This window comes from Dermacentor albipictus, chromosome 2 (assembly GCF_038994185.2).
Source record: "Dermacentor albipictus isolate Rhodes 1998 colony chromosome 2, USDA_Dalb.pri_finalv2, whole genome shotgun sequence".
Lineage (NCBI taxonomy): Eukaryota > Metazoa > Arthropoda > Arachnida > Ixodida > Ixodidae > Dermacentor > Dermacentor albipictus.
Genome location: NC_091822.1, coordinates 173,296,889 through 173,311,786, shown reverse-complemented (window position 1 = coordinate 173,311,786; position 14,898 = coordinate 173,296,889). Strand labels below are relative to the sequence as shown.

General features: G+C 46.1%; 1 protein-coding gene across 3 annotated transcripts in view; it reads left to right on the top strand.

Moving 5' to 3' along the window:
- The first annotated feature begins 6,392 nt into the window (after positions 1-6,392).
- LOC135900828 (protein gooseberry-like) overlaps positions 6,393-14,898 on the top strand; it is a 51,752-nt gene continuing 43,246 nt past the window's right edge. For 2 of the 3 annotated variants that reach the window (XM_070533151.1, XM_070533150.1), the window contains exon 1: positions 13,280-13,651. In XM_070533151.1, coding sequence (XP_070389252.1) covers positions 13,498-13,651 — 154 coding nt within the window. In that variant the 5' untranslated portion in view covers positions 13,280-13,497. Of the gene's footprint in view, positions 6,494-13,279; positions 13,652-14,898 lie in introns of those variants that run through there. The other variant, XM_070533152.1, reaches the window with a different exon arrangement.

Sequence of the window (14,898 nt, the reverse complement as noted above, 5' to 3'; positions counted from 1 at the left end):
CCCCTGGCTACGCCCCTGGTTCTGGCCCGCTATCTTCTTGGGGCGCCAAGGCGCTTGGGACCACAATTCTAAATGTCTTACGATTCATAACAGTTACCTTCATTGTCTTATGGGAATATTCACGCATATGCTTCCTGGTTGGTAACATTTTCGGGAGTCCCCCAATTCTTTCCGCGCGGCCAAACATCGGTAATCACTTTGTTATCTCTTTTGAGGTGACCGCATTAAATTAAAATTGATTGTGGAGAAAGGTTCAGTAGATATGATGCTCTCTGTTCTGCGAATGTTGCTGCATCCCGCATTACATCGGCTCCGACGCTGAGTGACCTCTCGCTAACGGTCGTATTTCCTTGTTTCGCTTGTGAAATAAGGACACCTTGTTCCATTATGCATTGCGAAACGAATTTTTTTTTGTTATCTCTAATGATTGAAAAAAGTGAAGTTCTGACAAATGCATTCTGATTTCGCGTATTTTTTTTCTTTTATTTATTCCTTTCCTGAAAAAAAGTGACTGTTTCCTTTGGACATATTCACAATTTCTGAAAATTCTTCTATTTTTCAATGCGCGTTAAATGCCGGCACACATGTCATGGCCGCTTTGTAACCAAGTTTGGAACGTGGAAATATAATAAAGAAAGTGCCTAACATTTGACACTGCATGGTGATGGATGGCGCCGGTGATGTCTGTATGTCGCAGTCCCGTGCACAAATCAACTGCAACGGCATCTAAAGTGTTACATGTATCTCGGTTCACGCAGCCTACATTCACTGGCCCCTAACATGCGTGGTGCAGCTCTGTCTGCCGCCTATAGACTACCACGGTGTGAAGAAACTCTGTTTACCGTCTGCGCCTTTGTGATTGCATATATTTCTCTGTAGACCAAGCTTCGAGGCAACATAATGGATATCTGAATTCGCGCAATAAATATTTACCTTCTCTATAATTGCCGTACGTGGCATGCATGTATCTGCAAAACTAGTGCCAGCTGGTAGACTCAACGCAAACAAATTAGCTGGATGCGATGCGCCTCACCAGTTACTATATATATGAGCAGAACGAGAACGAAGCGAAAGCGAGGGCCACCGTTTCGACAATCGGACTTGTTTTTTTTTTCAAGGCGACATGTATGCAAGCGAGACGATACCTCATTGCCCTCCAGCAGAGCAGACCTCCCCCAACCTTCCGCCCCGTCGTCGTCCAGGCGTATTCCACGAAAACACACACGGCTGCGCCACCGGCCGGGTGTCAGCCTTTCTTTTCAATTCTGCATCCTCGCCGCTGACGCGCCCTCGCCCAACCGCCTTAACCCCTCTCCTTCGTAGAAGAATCCTACCTAAATATACTGTTCCGAGGAACGTGTATGTCCCCTTGTCGAAACCTTGGCTCCCGCTTTTACTTTGTTCTCGTTTTGCTCATCGTCTTGAATGGACCTTTTTGCAATTCCTTTATTCGCATGCGCGTGCCCTCCCCGCAGCGGCATTCCAAGCAGCGCAGCCATTCCCGTAGTGCAGGTGTGCGGTTTGAGTGCGTGATTGCATTAATCCGCGGCAATTTCCTCAGCTTGAAGGACGGAGCAGTGGGTTTTTGGCGTGTTTCTGGGCGAGAATATTAGTTGAAGGAAACACTTCAGCAGATCGTGCGAGAGACTGCGAGCAGTTTTGTCGACGAAAGCAGCTCCGTGGACTAGCGCTCGAGCGATACATGCTCGTGACACTCGTCGCTAACCACGAGTCTCATGTCGGACACTTGCTGTACTGCTCATTGCACAAACCACCTGGGAACGTTGAAAGTGTTGGTGCGTCGCGCAGGGTCAATTTACTAAAAAAAAAGTGCACCGTGTTATCAGTGAGCCATCCCACGATTCTTGCTGAGTGAGGCAAGCCGGTCTTCTGGTAAAAGCACGACACCAGCGCTGTGAACATTCGAACTGCGCTTGCGGCCCTACGACTGATTCGGGAGCCTCGGCGATGGTTTCATACACCGGTATGTATATCGCACGGCTTTTACTATTGGCTGAGGAACGTGTTAGCGCATGCAGGCGGACCTAGCTATACGGTTACGTGGGGTCAAACAATAAGAGGAATGTCGCCACACGGCCCGTTGGAATGCATCGTGTACGAGACCAGAGCGACGCACTCGCGGTGCCGCATTATACACAACTCGCGAGTCTTACTTTTTTTTGCAGGCAAATGAAATTACGTGCTTGATAAAACAATGTGTTGCGTCTACTTCTGCCATCCGTACCATGCCATGCCTATGACACATATCTCGAGATAAAACTTGCCCTACCCTCGCAGTACGTGTACAGAACTTTTGCCCGTTGTTTGTTCGTCAGGATGAGCTGCTTGCACTTACCGCTCTAGGCAAGCACGTGCATGCGTATGCTGACTGCCTCATTCAAGTCGATCCACTCCAAATGACAGTCGAGTTTATCCTGAAGGGGAAGTCCTGCCTCGACGCATTCGACGCTCACACAGTACTTTGAACTTGGCCAGCTCAAAGTACTGGCCAAGCTGTTGGAAGAATCAAGGCTGGCGCATCTCTCAAATCTTGGTTACAAACGGCCTGCGCATCGCATCGGCATGTTGTCTTCGCGTCGCTAAATGGAAAATGTGTCATTGTTCATCATCATTATCACCATCATCCTGTTTCATGTCCACTGCAGGCCGAAAGCCTATCCTTGCGGTCTCCAATTAACCCTGTCCTGAGCCAACCGATTCCGACTTGCGTCCGCGGATTTCCTAATTTCGTTCGCACCACCTAGCCTTCTGCCGTCCTCGACTGCACTTCCCTTTTCTTGGCACCCATTCTGTGAGCCTAATGGACCATCGGTTATCTAACCGCCGCATTACATGACCTGCCCGTCTCCATTTTTTTCTCTCGATGTCAATTAGAATATCGTCTACACCCGTATGCTCTTTGATCCAAACCACTCTCTTTCTGTCTCTTAAATTATGGGGTTTTACGTGCCAAAACCACTTTCTGATTATGAGGCACGCCGTGGAGGACTCCGAGAATTTCGACCACCTGGGGTTCTTTAACGTGTACCTAAATCTAAGTACACGGGCGTTTTCGCATTTCGCCCTCATCGACATGCGGCCGCCGTGGCCGGGATTCTATCCCGCGACCTCGTGCTCAGTAGCCCAACACCATAGCCACTGAGCAACCACGGCGGGTCTTTCTGTCTCTTAATGTTATGCCTAGCACTCTTCGTTCCATCGCGGGCGGTCCTTAACTTGTTCTCAAGCCTGTTTGTCTCTCCCAGTCTCTGCCCCATATGTCAGCACTGGCAACATGCACTGATTGTACAGCTTCCTTTTCACTGCTAATAGTAAGCTTCCAGTCACGAGCTGATAATGTCTGCCACATGCGACCCAACCCATTTTTATTCCTAAACAAACGCACTACTTCACAAACTCTATATATATATAGAGGCTGACTGGCTATCTTGAATTCTTGTTACCTTGCCCGGCTATTCATCATTATCTTTGTATTCTGCATATTAATCTTCAACTCCACTCTTACACTCTCTCTGTTAAGGTCCTCAATCATTTGTTGTAACTCGTCTGTATTGTTGCTGAATAGAACAATGTCATCGGGAAACCGAAGGTTGCTGAGATATTCGCCGTCTATCCTTACTCCATAAGCCTTTCCCCAGTTTAATAGCTTGAACACTTCCAAGCACGCAGTGACTAGCATTGTAGAGATTGTGTCTCCCTGTCTGAGCCCTTTCTTTAGGGGTATTTTCCTGCTTTTATTATGAAGAATTAAGGTAGCTGTGGAACCTCTGTAGATATTTTCAAAAGTATACTAACGTAGGCGGTTTGTACTCCTTGATTACGTAATGCATCTATGACTGCATGCTGGTATCTCTACTCAATCAAATGCCTTTTCGTAGTCTATGAAAGCAATATAGAGAGGCTTGTTGTACTCTGCGGATTTATTGATAACCTGATTAATGACATGGATGTGATCCAATGTAGAGTATCCCTCCCGGAAGCCAGCCTGTTCCCTTGGTTGACTAAAGTCCAGTGTTTCCCTCATTCTATTGGAGATTATATTGGTAAATATTTTATGTAATACTGGGAATAAACTAATGGGCCTATAATTTTCAATTCTTTAACGCCTCCCATATTGTGGATTAGTATAATGTTTGCATTCTTCCAGTTTTCTGGGACCCTTGCAGTCGATAGACACTTCAAAAAGAGCCGCCAGTTTTCCAAGCATTATGTCTCCTTCATCTTTGATTAAATCTGTTGTTATCCCATCTTCTCCTGCCGCTCTTCCTCATTACATGTCTTGCAAGGCCCTTCTCACCTCGTCACTAGTTGTAGGAGGAGTTTCTGTATCCTGTTCATTACTGTTTTCTAATAGAGGTATCTTGACTCCTCTGGCTACTATACAGGTCAGTATAGAATTATTCCGCTTCTATTACTATATCTTCGAGATCGCTGATGATATTACCCTGCTTGTCTTTCAGTACGTTCATCTTTGTTTGTCCTATGCCAAGTTCCTTTCTCACTGATTTCAGGCTGCGTCCATTCTTTACGGCTTCTTCAGTCTTTCTCACGTTATAGTTTCGAATATCACTTGTTGATCAGTTTTTATAGTTCCGCAAACTATATCTTATCTTTTGAGTTGTTACACGTGAGCAAATACGCGCGCTAGAGCAAGACGATGAGAAGCTACTTCAACAACGCAAGCGACAAAAAAAAAAGGCAGAGACGGCCGTTGCGAGAGCCTGCTTAGTGAAACGCTACCACTGCATAAAGGCGAGAAGGGGTGAGAGCGCACGTGTGTTGCCCTCAAATTTAGTTGAGTGGCGGCCGCTAGAGGGGTCGCTTACTGGAAAAAGGTCCACTCTTCCCTGAATCTTCAGTTTCTAGAAATAGGGTTTGAAGATGCACATGAAATTAATTAAAAGTCCCATTAACTCCACTTTTTTCGTACAGCACTTTTGCTCAGTGCGGATATATGTTACCTGCAAAAGCAATGCATTTTGCTGCAGATTTGATGCTGCAAGCAGCACCGACACCCCCCCCCCCCCCCTCACACACACACGCGACCGTTTTCACGCCTTGAAAGTAACACCAAGACAAAGTTATTTTCAGATCGGGCATGCATTCGAAGCATTGTATAGTATAAGCATATATATCTATACAAGCTGTACACTCTAGAGCACACCGTGAAAGGACATCCGGCCCTTTTCATGGAGTGAGCAGCGCCTCACGAATCTTCTTGGCAAATGGTAAGGTCTTCTATGTCATCCCTTCGTTTGATGGACACGTCTATTCCTCCATTGCAATAGGACCGTTAGGTGTTCGAGCTCAAGTGGACTCATAGCTCTTTTAGGTCAAGACAAGACGAGGTTAAAGTTGTGAGAACGGATTACACCCTGTCAGTTCACTCCTTCTTTGTCCTCTTGGCGCGCTGCCTAAATCAACTCTAGCCCGTTCTCTCCTTCTTGACATAGACGTCTCCATAATGCGCAACTTCGACCGGCGTGCGAGCGCGTCCGGAATGACGAATGCAAGGCGCGAAGCACAGACAAAAGCTGTCATCTTTCGAATACATGCCGCACTCACAAATGCGCAAGCCAAGCATCGCGTAGCCGTGCCAGATGCATCTGTCTCAGTGTTCAACGCGGAGCTCCACGCGATTCGTCCTCCCCTCCTGGCTCAAGCCAGTACCGCGTGCTCCCTTTGCGTATGCATGCGGATTTCGGGAGCCCTCAAACACGGGCTTCTCCTCCGCTCACTTGCAAAGCTCTTGCGGGTGGCGATTGTGAATCTGCTCACGGGGCAGGGAAGCAAACGGAGGCGAGCGGTAGCAGTGACGGACGTTGGCGGTGGTGGGGGGCTTGGAGTTGGTAGCCCCGCATTAAGGCATGTGTGGCTCCTCCCACGTGGTCCGGTCCGGGGACGTCCCGTTGCCGGTTCCGGGACGAATCGCGACCGAGCGGGCGGGGAGGGAGAAACGCGGCGGCCCCCACATCTCTCACCTCCGCGGAAACGGGTCCCCCCGCCTGTGTCCCCCCGCCGCACGAGCGGAAGAGGAGGAGGGGAGGGGGACAAGTACGCTAGTGCAGAGCAGAGAGACGGGAAGGGTGCCTCAGTCTCCCCCCCCCCCCCCCATCTTCGACTTCCAGCCTCCCCACTACCTTCATCCTTCGGTGAACCGTACTGGAGAAGCACGCGGTTCATTGAATGAATCCGCGGCAGGCGGACTACAACGGCCGTGGTCTTTTGCCAAGCGGAGGAGGTGCGTGCGCGTCCGTGTGTGTCCGTTCCATATACGCGTGGTGTTGGTGGGTGTTGGTGGTTGTGGTGGTCACTCGAGCAGCTCGGCCCGAGCGGGACACTTTGGCGGCGGGGGAGAACGCTGAATACGGGACCTCTTTCAAGAAGCTGACGCTGGAGCTGGCCCTGGAGCTGAACGCGGCGATGGCCGGGACTCTGAACATGCGCCAGCTGTACACGTACCCTTTCCAAGGTGAATAGCCTCCGTCTCTTATACGAGTGTCAGTGCGTACAAAATTAAGAGACGCAGTCGTATCAACATTGGGCAGCTCTATGACGTAACGCTGACGTCGCCATGTTTGAAGATCAGGTGCACGTGCAGAGAGGCTTTTAGCTGACGGATGCCGATCTGATAAGTATAGCCGAGAGGGTAGTGGAACAGTGTCGAGCAGTAGCGGCTGCGCTACACCTTATTGTCAAGCCATCACATTTCGTCGCCTGTCATTTCATCTTTCTGTAACTACGGCTAGCTTTCGCGACAGTACGCTATAACTTGCATTACACGTGACACCAATAACGGCAGTGCGAGGTGCAGTTGATGCTTCTTTCTTCTCGGTTTCAAATAAGGAACTTGGACATACGAATCAATGATACTAATACATTTTTGGGGCTTTCAATCTCCTAGCACTGGCATTATGTTCTTTTTCTCTCAAAGAAGACTGTTGCCCTTTATGACTTTCACGACCACTCTGTACAATAAGAAGCGTTAGCAACTGCATGAAATACGGTATACGAATACAATATAAATCATTCCAATCAAGTGTCCTAACTTAAGAATAAAAATAAATTTCCTTATTCAAGTGCCGTCTTCAGGGAGAGGTGTATGTCCCTCCCCCATCGGTGAACTGAGGCTAACGATATGTTACGTCGCTTTAAACTTCCTTTATTTAAGAGACCGCAATAAGCATTTGTAGAAGGAACTGTCTATAGTAAATCTTAAAAATTTCGGTTCGCGCCTATTCCAGCTGCATGGATTCGCCAGCGACACCTATGTGTTTCCTTACCTTTGTCTAATCAGTCAGTATATAATCTCAACTCCTTACGTACACATAGTATATGCCGTGTAAAGCGTGAATCTGCAGGTGATGGGAAAGAAAATATGTTGCTTTTGTTTTGCCACGCAACGTTGTACATGCACGTGATCAACAGTGACCGAAAAACGAATGTTTCTGAAGACAACGTTTTGACAAGGGTGTCTTGTCTTCATCAGTGTTTGGCCAGGGTTTGGCCCTCCGACTTCCGCAGTCGCCTGCAAACTACTTCTTTGATAAATTTCAAAGCTAAGGTTCGAGCCTGTTTTTGAGAGTGGCAAACGAGGAGGACCGTGCTATCTACGTGCTACATCGAAGCGATGTGTGTTAAAAAAATTAAATTATTGGGTTTTCCATGCCAAAACCACTTTCTGATTATGAGGCACGCCGTAGTGGGGGACTCCGGAAATTTCGACCACCTGGGGTTCTTTAACGTGCACCAAAACCTAAGTGCACGGGTGTTTTCGCATTTCGCCCCCATCGAAATGCGGCCGCCGTAGCCGGGATTCGATCCCGCGACCTCGTGCTCAGCAGCCCAACACCATAGCCACTGAGCAACCACGGCGGGTAGCGATGTGTGTGGAACGGCGGGCTACGTGACAGAGTCGCCATGCACATTTTCGATGAAAGAATGACATCCTTGATGACCACGTGATTAGGGACGTCATGTGTCGATATATGGAAGACAAATAAAGAAAACAGGAAAAAAACATAAAACTAAACACGGATGGTGACGCCACCTCGGAAGTTGTTCCGCACTATCTCGCTATAATTTCATCAATTTTTGCTGTCAATTCGAATCTAAATAATTGTTTATCGGTAGAGCATAGTACGCTACTGCATTCTATAAGGAAACCAAAAGTAGAAAACAAGCAAACAAATTTGCAAGCAAAACAAGCAAATTTAGAGAACGTTTCCTGGGCCAACACGGACGTAATGATACGAGAAATAGCACTGAAATCCTTTACATCACACTGGCTTACTGGCCAGAAGTTCAATAAAGTGACATACTAATCTATTCGTAGTAGGAAAAGATGACAGTGCTATATACTACACGGGAAAGACAACACAAATGTCGACTAAATTCCCGTTATTCCCTTAATACATGCCTTGTGCGCCCACGTTTCTGTATACCATTCATGAATTCATATCTTTACTAAATTTCTCAGCTTTCTGCTGTTTGCGTTGACAGCTAGGAGGACAGGTTTGATCCCATGCAATTATTGGAATGGATATTGAGCTGTACCTGCGAGTTGACTCCACCTTGCGTCGATAGTCAAAAAAGGAAATCTATGATGTATAGTCAATATCAACGTTAGCACTTTGTGCATGCGAACTCAAGAAATATATAATATGGCCTACCTTATAAGGGCATACATAGCCTGACTACGTTTTCTTATGTACAAGTCAACTTTCCGCCAACCTTTCCGCCGCCATCTCGTCTACAGACTGCATCGTTCTTGGCGTGTCCTTGACTTCGATGCTGTGTCGGTGAAGCTGCAGTGTCCTGTTTCCTGGCTCCGTCAGAATTTAAAACGGGACCTCTGTCTGCTTTGCTGTCTGTTTTGCCGTTTACGGCGGGTATTGGAACACAGCCGAAGTAATCACTTCCTTTCCGTCAAGTTAATGAAATTAGAGTTTTGGAAGAAGAACATACATCTGTCTAAAATAAGTTAGTATTGTTCCTTAGCGTCTCCTTAACACGTAAATAAACGTTCAGCTAAGTTTTCCTCACCAAAGGCGTCATCTCAAGGCATTTTCTCAGCCTCAACGCGGCACCACGCGTGAAACTCGGGAGACCATCGGGGCAGAGAGAACGTCGATACTTCCGGTATATCGTCCAGACCCTTCCAGTTTGCTCAAGACCTAACTATATCCCGTCGCCTGTTTTCTGCGTCGTTTAAAGCTCCTTCGTTGGTTGCATTTAAGAAAGCGCACATTTTAATGATACCTTTTAATTACTTTCGTGTTTGACTTCTGCGGCACCTCATTATGATCATCATCAGCCTATTTTATGTCCACTGCAGGACGAAGGCCTTTTCCTGCGATCTCCAATTACCGCTGTCCTGCGCCAACCGATTCCGACTTGCGCCTGCGAATTTCCTAATTTCATCACCTCACCTAGTTTTCTGCCGTCGTTGACCGCACTTCCCTTCTCTTGACACCCATTCCGTAACTCTTAATGGTCCACCGGTTATCTATCCTAAGCATTACATGGCCTGCCCAGATCCATTTTTTTTCTTTTAATGTCAATTAGAATACCGGCTATCCCAGTTTTATCTCTGATACCCATGGCTCTTCCTGTCTCTTAACGTTACGCGCATTCTTCGTTCCATCGCTCTTTGCGCGGTCCTTAACTTGTTCTCGAGCTTCATTGCGGCACCTACAGTGTCCTAAAAGGTTAACACTTCGTAACGTGTTATACATACGCATAGAACGTCCGTGTTGCTCTGGAAGATGTTCATAGAAGAAAAGTACAGTAACCTAATTTGGGACCAAGGAACAAGTCGAGTTCCCTCTCCCTCCCTCCTCCACCCCATATTTTTTCCCCTGCAGTAGACTCACTCACCTCTTTTCGTAACACACCATGCAGTAAGCGTGAAACAGATAATTTCCAAATGAATTCGAACGTTTCATTGCTACACGCGGTACCAGGTAAAACTATATAAGCCAGCAAAACAGGCCATCAGCAGCATCTCGTTGCACAGGAGAAAATTTTTTTTTTAAATTCTCGCCGTTGATTTAATACTTTTATCGAACAGTTGACATGCTGGAGTGCACAATTGGCCGTATTTCATAGCCAAGCATTTTCAAGCTCGCATTTTTACATACGCGGCGTTAGCCACGGAAGTCGAATCAATTTTGTATACGTGATATATTTTTGCGGCGTGCACGCGTAAATTATGTGCCAAAAACTTGAACGTGCTGACTCTTTGCTGAGACGAGTGCATGAGGTCACGCGTGTGATCCTTGCTATCCCCTTGAAAGGCTACTCCGGCGATTCCTAGAAAACATTAGGGAAATTTTTTTGACCGATATTTCTTCTTTTTCCATATCATAAATTTGCTGCGAATAGTTGCGAAGCCCTGTCTCAAGAAAGAAAAAAAGAAAGGAAAAGTTCTAAAAAGAGCAGGAATGTGGTTTACGAGCCCAGTTGAGCAAATCTGGTAGTCGGTTGGAATGATTGCCTCTCGGCCTTTTGGTTACAAGAATAAAGCGAAGATGGTTATTACAGATTTTTTATGCACTTTCTGTTACGCATTACATTATTCAGTCTGCACAAACATGTAGAAATAATTTTAAGAGTGCTAAGCCCAACGTGCTCATCGTGACGACACCGGTGACGTTAAAGCAGGCGCGCAAATGGAGAAACTACATAGAGTAATTGCGCATAGAACTGGACAAACTAATTGAACGGACGTCCTGTCCTACATATATGTGGGCTGTTACTCCATTTAGCTTTGACATGTACCAACCAGGCTTAATTAGCGCTCTTCTGAAATGCAACAAGAGCGCTACAGTTGCGACTTGTCACATCGAAAATAACAATTTTTTCTACATTTGAGATGTTGCATATAGACACGGTGGCTACATATCGTATATAAACAACGTGCCAACCTATACCATATTCTAAGCGTTATTCTAAATTAAAATTATTAAATCCTGTGCTTTAACGTGCCAAACCCTGATTTGATTACGAGGCACGGCGTAGTGGGGGACTCGTTCCGGAAATTTGGACCACCTAGGCTTCTTTAACGTGCACCGAAATCTAAGTACACAGGTGTTTTCGCATTTCGCCTCCATCGAAATGCAGCCGCCGTGACGGGGATTCGGTCCCGCGACCTCGTGCTTAGCAGCCAACCATGCATAGCCATGAAGCAACCACGGCGAGTGGGCGTTGTTCTATACAGACGATTTTTCCTAGAGTGTGCGACAAAGATGACGTTGCTGCCGCAACATCTATACAAGCGGATAAGTTGAACACAAACACACGTGGCGAAAACAGACATCTACACTTTTCACACAAGGCAGGTCCGCAAGATGCATGTTGGCAGCAACATAGCAGCCCCTGGACCCCAATGTAAGTCATTCTATACTTCGTTTGACTTTTCTAATGTTCACAGAAGCATCAGAAGTCGGACTATAGTTGCAGTTCTTGCAAGCGTTTCCAACTTATCGTGAATCCGCGTAGCCCTTCACAGGACTGTACTATGAGCTTTAGAAAGGTCGGAAGAAGGTAGAATGCAAGTCGGGAACGGCAAACGTAGTGTTCGTGTTAACTGAAGAAATCATCCCTTCGAGGGCGTCCCAACACACAATGCGCGCGCCATTAATTAGCCCCCCGCTCTCACCCCATTTATTTATTTAAAAATATATAGAACTATAGCGCTGTTTGGTTCACATAATCAAATGCATTGCAGAACAAGAGATACATACTTTAATGACATGTGAACACGTAAAGAAACCGCCGATGCTGACTTTTTAAAGAAGCTGAGGAAAGATATAAGGCAATAAAATAGTTTTTGTTTTGGATACCTGCCTAAAATGGAACTTGCGTAAGGCCGTCATTCTGGTGTATTGTTGAATTACTTTTGTGCAGCTGCATGAAGATTGATTATGACACATATGACATGCGTTGAGCAAGTAAGCGACGGCAGAAAATTATATAAAATTCAGTAATGCAAATGAAAGCAGCAGGCTCCTCAGGCTATATAGACACTGAACTGGTATGGCGCGCATTACAAGACTGATGTTGCAAGGCGTGTCATTTAAAACCAGTGTGTGTTTAAAATCAATCAGCGTGGTTGTTACGTGCTTTCAGAAGTCGGAACAAATGAGTTGCCAACCGCTAAAAAAAAAGAAAAAGGAAAGAAAGAGAATACTATCAATCTGCATAGTTCATCACGGAACTATATAATGTGAACTTTGAAACTATACTTTGAACTTTGTGAACTATAAATTGCATATTTTAAAAATCTGTCGATGACTACAAGGTATACTTCAACGCGCCTTGGTAATAACAAACATGTTTCATGCCGCATGCATTCACTGCCAGCTAGTATAGCGATAACGTAACCTAATCCCGGTCACGGCGGCAGCATTCCGATGGGGGCGAAAACACCCGTGAACTTAGATTTAGGTGCACCTTAAAGAATCTCAGCTGGTCCAAATTTCCGGAGTCCCCCATTACGGCGTGCCTCGTAATCAGATCGCAGTTTTTGGCCCATAAAACCCCATAATTTTTTTTTAACAATAGCGCAATCTGAGGTGTAGTTTCGCGGCATTCGACATGCCCTCAAACTATATGGACGATGTACAAGCTTCGAGGACGCCTTCAGCGCCGTTGTTACTATATAAGGGCACTCGAATATAGCGATAGTTTCGGGCCGCATTCGAATATTCGAAATGCACACGGGTTTCGAATGTCGAATCTAATGCCGAATACCTAATTCTTCTTAGCGTCCAAGAAAAAGAAATATTTTGAGGAACAGCGGAACAAAAAAGAAAGAGAAAAAAAAGGTTTAGCTTATTTGTTCGACACACGCAATATTTTTGGAAGCCCATTCACCATAGGCAAACTGTGACTTAGCACCATGTTGGCTGGTTGGCTTACAGCCCTCACATATTCACGAGCCACTTTTCATACATAGCAGGTACGGTATACAACACAGAGTGGGCGTGGCAGCAGCAATCCCGGCAACATGCTGATCAGTCCGTTTTGCATCATGCTACAGGTAAAGCGCTTTCGACTCGGAAACCAAGCTTCAACTATATCACCTGCGCTACATCGACAACGATGGTGGATGCGAGCAATACGAAGTTGGCGCGCATTTATCGACATGTGGTTAGTGCGGCACCATGGATCAAGGACCGCCCGGTCTTTCCACGCGTCGCGGGTCCAGATATCGCCTCGACATCAGTGACGTCGTCACGTGACTTTTAAGACACCTATAAAGACACCTGACGAGCACTGCTTCACCAGTGGGCATGGCAGCAGGCACCCTTGCAACATGCACGCTCAGCAGTCCTTTTTTTTTTTCCCTCATACTTCAGTTCACGGCCATCCTACTCAGTAAGGATTTGAACTACCGCATGCACTACAACGACTGCCCACGTGATCTACACACTTGGCGTGCATTCATTGGCACGCGGTGAATGCGACGTCATGTACCGACCGGACATTCCATCCGTCATTAGCCCAGGTTCCTCGACATCAGCGATGTCCAGTAACGTGCCTGTTCGGACAGCTGTAGTAAGACGCCCGACGAGCCCGGCTTCACAGGTGTACAGTGACAGTTACTTTTGGTTCACGCATACAGGTTAGTAGACATATGCCGACTCGTGCGTGGTTATCGATCTGATAGACAGTTTTTGCTGTTGCTACCCTGGCCACTGTGTGTTAATTGTATTTCGAGTAGTATTAGCCCAATCGTTAGAAATATTCTGGTTTGCGGAGTGTGGAGGCAAACCCAGGTTCCTCCGGAAAAGAACTTCTGTTACAACTGTCAAATGGACAAAGCAAAATTCTACCAACTATACGGAGCATGCAGTTGGCACAAAAATGAAATGCACAATAATCTGTCCAAGTTGACAGAAATAATTGACGACATTGAGCGGCGGTTGGGTAGTCTAAACATGCTGACCATTAAAGTAGACGGTTACCGAAGCAATAATAACAAACTACGAGACAAAACTCGAGAACATTGCAGAACAGGTTGACGCCCTACAAAAAACCAAAGCAGGAAAAATAACATAATAATTTATGGTTTACGTGAGCCTAAAGTTCAGACTTAAGAAGAAATATAGAAGCAAAAGTGCGCGACGTCGCGGGATCGAATCCCACCCACGGCGGCCCCATTTCGATGGGGGCGAAATGCGAAAACGCCCGTGTACTTAGATTTTTGGTGCACGTTAAAGAACCCCAGGTGGTCCGCATTATTCCGGAGCCCCCCACTACGGCGTGCCTCGTGATCAAATCGTGGTTTTGACAAGACCCAATAGTTTAATTTTAATTAATTTTAATTTAGAAAAAAAATTAAAAGACGAGGTGTTTAAGAAATAAACTATAGGCATTAACGTAAGTGGCATCGAGAGCTGTCAGAGTGGGAATGAAAAAAACAGAAAATAAAACCCGTGTGGTGATCCCAAATTTCCTAGACCGCCGCAGGAAAAAACAAAATAAAACAAACTTGTTCAAAGCGTCACATAAACTAAACCGTAGTGACTTTTCACTCTCTGAAGACTTTTCAAGGCGTTTACATTGCGACGGAAGCTTTTGTGAGAGAGAGTTCAGTGTAGAAGAGAGGCTTCAGAAGGGTATGAAAGTATAAAGACGGTTTAAGACAATCTGAGCATTGGCGGGCCTTTGTGTGGCGGGTAAGCTGATAAAAAAAATGCCATGATAAGCTCAATAAACCAAGTTTTCAACATTGACAACGTCAGCACAAGCCTGGAACTTTATGAATACGTATTATGGATTGTGTGAGTGCCATTCACAAGCGTACTTATTTGGAGGGAATTCTTCTATCATATAATCGAGGCATTGTTGGCACCCAAACATGGCCAA